The sequence below is a fragment of the Puntigrus tetrazona genome, chromosome 1, assembly GCF_018831695.1.
Source record: "Puntigrus tetrazona isolate hp1 chromosome 1, ASM1883169v1, whole genome shotgun sequence".
In the NCBI taxonomy this organism is placed as follows: Eukaryota; Metazoa; Chordata; class Actinopteri; order Cypriniformes; family Cyprinidae; genus Puntigrus; species Puntigrus tetrazona.
Window position 1 is genome coordinate 11,116,870 of NC_056699.1, and position 5,639 is coordinate 11,122,508.

Consider the following 5,639-nt stretch of genomic DNA (forward strand, 5'->3'; position numbering starts at 1 on the left):
TGTGTGTGTGTGCGTGTGTGTGTGCGTGCGTGTGTGTGTGTCTGTTCGTGTGTGTGTGTGCGTGTGTGTGTCTGTTCGTGTGTGTGTGCGTGTGTGTGTCTGTTCGTGTGTGTGCGTGTGTGTGTGCGTGCGTGTGTGTGTGTGTGTGTGGACCCAGCAGGCAGCCCAGAAGAAAACATCTTTAGTTGCGTCTCATTAGCAAATAAACACATCTCTTCCTTCAGCTGGAGGAGTGTTGTGATTAAACTCAACACGAGAGAGCGTGGCTCTCGTCTGCGCTTGTGTTTCTGCCACGACTTGAAAGAACAGAGCTACACTGTCTGGGAAGTCAAGAGTCGTTCACTTCTTCTGTCTTCAGCCGCCTCCAGCTGATCTGATCTGCAGAGAATGAGCCTTGTTACCACATGTTCAATGTTAAACCGTAAATTATATATACATATACATATATACAGTATATATACACACACACACATATATATATTCCCACCTTCAGTGATGATAATGCATAACTAGCACAGATGAAACATGAAGCTAATAAATATATAGATACATACATGTGTTTTTCATGCATTTTGCGGCTTTTTAAAAATAGCATAAAATATGTTTATGTGAGAAACGATAAAATGGTATCCATTTTATTACATAAAGCTACACATAATACATTTGTGTGTCATTTTATTTTATATTACATCTGTATTAGGTCACAATAGAAATCCATTATAAACATTCTAAGCGAGCTTTGAGCAGAAATACTGTATTAATGTCATGAATGGTGCATGTTGACTTTTTTTCTAAAAAAAGGCCTGCTTGCATTGATTGATGCACCGGGATCACAAATCCCAGACTCTTTTAAAAGCAGACATTTATAAATAAATAGCTTGTATTCATCAATGCTTTGACTGTGCCTCGAACCCGTGATGACCTTGGTGTTGTTTATCGTCACGCTCCGCTGTTTGAGCTACAGGAACATTAACACCTCTTCCAACACCTTCAGTTCTGCTGACCGCCATCGACACACACCTGCAGGATAGCCGCTTGACTCAATCACTTCATTCAGAGCTTTCGTGCAAACGAACAACGGCGACAACAGCAAAAACATTTAGTGTGGAGAAACGTTTAAATAAAGAGCATCTATATGGCGTTTTTCAATGTTAAACACATTTGCTTACGCCAGTGTAGAAGACGGTACTGTTTGTGATCAGTTTGGACTCATCCTGTGTGTGTGTGTGTGTGTGCACGTGTGTTTTGTAGATCCGAGCGGGTGAACCCGCAGCCATAATCTCCCGTGAGCTCTCGGAGCAAACCAAGGGTCACATGCACGCGGGGGACATCACCTACACCGTCCGAGCCATGGGTCACCTGATCGACCTGCTGGACGTCCAGCTCAGGAACCTGACCCCCGGAGGAAAGGACAGCGCCGCCCGGAGCCTCAACAAGGTACTGCATCCGACAAACAATACAATATACAGTCGTGTTAAAAAACGTTAGGGCACTCAACTGAATTCCAGGATTTTCTGTGTCAGGACAATAAAAAAAAGACCTTGGCAGGTCTTAAAGGACTCGTCGGATGTTGTTTGAACATAAATATGTGTTGGAAGTGTCTGTACACATCCAGCGTATAAAGAAAAGAATTTTAAAATCCCCTTTTCTCAATCCGGGCTGTTTTGAGATTCCTGTCAGAACAGCAGCTCTGGTACAATAGTTGATTGACAAGGCTAATAACGTGCTGGTTAGCAAGTTTGGCAGCTGATGTTTTCAGTTTACTCGTCACCCTACAGAAGAGAGGGGCGGAGTCAGCAGAGCTCATTAGCATTTAAAGCGACTTGGAATAAAACGGGTCGCTGAAAACAGAGAGGTGTTTTTTACATTTACTAATTTTAAGCAAAGCGTGCTATGCGCTTTATTAAGACGCTAAAAAAAGCATGAACATCCAATTACAATTGGGAAATCAAATCCTTAGATGAACAACATCACGTGACAAATCCCAGCGTGTTTTCTGAGATCGTTGCTTATGTCTTACATCCTTGGCATTGTGTTAAAAAGCACCTGAAGGCTCCAGTCCAGCAAACTGCCAAAACATCTGCTTCTGTAGAGGTGCTCACACTCGCTGATGATCGGTTAGGCCTGACTTCTAGTCAGTGATGTTAACAGTGAAGGTGTCAAAACTCTGCCATACATGGCTTTTCCATTTTGTGTTAAATAAATAATGACAAGGTGCAATTTATCGTGTTTTTCATTTTCCATATTTCAAGACCAGCCAAGGACCCAATGTCCTGACACACAAAACCACAGCTTCACAGAAAACGATGTCGGTGTTTATAATATCTTAATGCCTTTATGGCCTTTAAAGTTGCGCGGAGCTGAACCGATAACGTTTTGCAATCTGAAGTCATTTTTACCCAATCATACCGCCTTTCGGTGAAATGATTGCTCGGCTTCTGCGAATGGTTGCACAGGAATGAGCGTAGAATGTGTTTGGACTGTGAGATCAGAACATCCCGGGCTTGATTATCTCAGGGACAAACAAGGAGGAATATGTAATGGATGTACAGTCAGCCAGTTATTTTCACAAAATAAACCCTGACCAGGTGATCAGGACCTGGAGCAAAGCTCATTACCCGGCAACTTACCAGATAAATAAATAGAGGGACATGAAATATTGATCTGAGCTGAAACGATTCAGTAATGTGAGAAAGAGAGCAGAGAGAGTGCAGCACCAATGAGCTAAAAGTGTTTATCTTGTGATAATGACCGTCTGACTGTTCATGCCTTACACAGATAGTGTGCACTGGCCGTTGTTTTTTTTCTTGATAAATAAGCGCAAGAAACAACTTTCTTATTTTCACTGAAAGTGTCTTACAAAGACGCGATGCCTTCAACCGTACTAGCTTGTGAAAAAAGGAGTGTGCTCAATAGCATTGAATATGTGCACTAAAAGTGTATATGTACATTTATGATAAACTACAAGCTTTTTAAATAAATCAAGTGAGTCAATGAATCAGTGACTCGTTCATGAAGACAATATTGTCTTAAAAAAATAAATAAATAAAGATGCTTTTATGTATCTTATGTCAATGCTTTTTTTGTGTAGCATAATATCACTTCAAAACTTTGTTGTTGTTTTTTTGGAAAGGGCAGGGGGGGTGTGATTAATTTACATTTAATTTGATTTATTAATCGGCAAATTATGACATAATTTCATTTCTTGACAGCCATAAATGTATATCATATCGTGAATGGTTAGTTTTCTTTTTCACAAAAGCACAGTGACTTTTACGTGACAATGACGCACTAAAACATTTTGTTTTCCTTTTAAAAGTTTCGTATACGGACATGAATGTAGTCAAAATGATCCCTGTTCATACGCATACACAGAAATCACTAAACTTCCGTATAACGCATGCCACTTTGTAAAGAAACACTGTTTCTGCATGAATTCCTATAGATCGAACAAATTTGGATTTTTGGATTTAGAGACTGTTAACATTATTGAAGACAATAACTGTATTGGAGACAATGACAGAAGAGAACGGTATCGGAGGAAGACAACAGCATCGGCGATAATAACAGCAAATAATATTACGATATTGGAGATAAAATGAATGATATCTTGTAAATGAATGGCTAAAGCGCACCAAACTAGCTCTTGTGACACCTTTATCAGCTCTTTTCGTGAACACAAGCAGAACGATTTGTAATGTATTACATAAATTAATTTAATTAAACTGCAGTTTATGTAAGAATTCTTTATCACAAAAGAGTTTTTGAACTCTTACCTTTTTTTCCAGATAGTTCGATACTAGCATGTTTTTAAGTGAACGGTACCCTAGTCAAATATTGCATAACATTTTCCCTTTTTTAAATCAGTATTCAAGTGAAAATTTAAGTGCATTCGAGGATAATCAGCTGAAGTTATGATTACATAGAAAGATATCCTTGAAAACTTGCCACTAGGAATATCTTTCAAAGACTCAATGCCACAAATCTCACAAATGTCTTCAAATACAGTGTTTTTTTCTTCCTCAAATGCTCATTGTATCAACCAGCTAACTAAATTGCGTCCGGGAGGATTGATAAAAACTTGACATCGAATAAAATGATTGAAGTCAGCCGTTCAGGTTGAAGCGTGTAAGTTATATGTCATTTTTATGCTCAATACGCTTCAATCAATCGGCGGATGACGCATGAATCTGGTTTATATGTGACAAGTCTGTGGTTTGGACTTGCTAAACATAATTATTTATTATTAAGGCTGTCAAGAAATTAAATTACGACATAATAAATCAATTGATTGTATTGAATTGGCTCACTTGATTCGTTCAGTTGACTGATTCATTGAATCATTCACCCACTCGATTTGCCTTAAAAGTTGTCATAGCAACGCATGTTATCAATCAAATAAAGTTTTAATATATTTACGGTAGGATATTTCCAAAGTATCTTCATGGAATGCGATCTTTACTTATTATTCTAATGATACGAATGCATCATTTTGACTCGTACGAAATATTGTCGGCTATTGCTGCAAATATAGCAGCAGCTACTGATGACTGTGTTTGTGCTCCAGACTCACAGATGATATTGCTAAACTGTGTAATCCCATAGAAATATATGAACTTCACGCAGGGGCATTTTCTGCCGTCATATCACGAATTTCAGGGAATATAACGTCGTACTCCGCCAGGCGTCCCGGATCGAGTCGATCCGTATCCGATCGGACGGGTCTGAGCAGGACGGGTTTTTCCGTACCGAATCACACCGTATTAGCACATTAAACCGACGAGCCTGTACTTCTTACGTTTGACTCCACCAGCAGAGACACGAGGCAGATGAAGCGTCGTCTTTGATGCGGCGGGTCTGGAGAGCGGGAGGAGGAGAGCAGTGGGTGTTTTTTTAATGATGTCCGTGTTTGTCAGGATGAATGATCCCCCGTGTTTCTCTCCGCAGTCAGCCGTCTGTTTAAAAATAGGTTTAACTTGGGCGAAGAGAAACTCTCGCCATCCTGAGGCTCCTATCGCTCCGAGGACATTATGCGGCATGAATAATCGTCAGCGTTATTAAAGTTTCCGCGGAGTTAAAGAGGTTCGCTTTGACGCTGTTTTCTCCAGACCTGCATGTATTTGTCTTCAGACACTCGGAGAACAAAGCTCTTTCATTCAGACGTTGCGTGTGTGTGTGTGTGTGCGTGTGTGTGTGTGTGTGTGTTAATATTACACACACAGTCCAAAATTAACAATAAAAGAAACCCAGTGCCGGGGAAACTTGGCTTTGGAGAATAAATGAAATAGTTGGCCAATAACTTTGATAGGAACTTGCAACATTTAGGCTGTTGATTAATTCAGTATGGTATTATTTATATTCTATAATAGTATTTATTAAAATTTCAACCAGATTGTGTCAATCTTTGTGTTATGTGCTTAAAATATTTTATTTGAGTGTTTTAGTTTTAGTTTTTTAAATTATTCATTGTAATAGCATATTTTTTTCTTCTTCTTCTTCTAACTTTCCTGTTTGATAAATAAGGTTTGGATCAAAATTCAACAATCAATCAATCAATCAAGTGATTTTTGCATTTGTTAATCTTAAAGTTATCATTTTGGACCCTAGATGTTATAAATTTACTTAATCAGCAAATTATG

The 5,639-nt window shown here is 39.0% G+C and overlaps 1 protein-coding gene across 1 annotated transcript in view; it reads left to right on the plus strand.

Annotated features, from left to right (window-relative positions):
• LOC122342727 (neuronal acetylcholine receptor subunit non-alpha-3-like) overlaps positions 1 to 5,006 on the plus strand; it is a 17,739-nt gene extending 12,733 nt beyond the window's left edge. Inside the window, exons 5-7 of the mRNA XM_043236779.1 lie at positions 1,252 to 1,437; positions 4,685 to 4,760; positions 4,948 to 5,006. Of these exons, the coding sequence (XP_043092714.1) occupies positions 1,252 to 1,437; positions 4,685 to 4,760; positions 4,948 to 5,006 (321 nt within the window). The remainder of the gene's footprint in view (positions 1 to 1,251; positions 1,438 to 4,684; positions 4,761 to 4,947) is intronic.
• Positions 5,007 to 5,639: the final 633 nt, after the last annotated feature.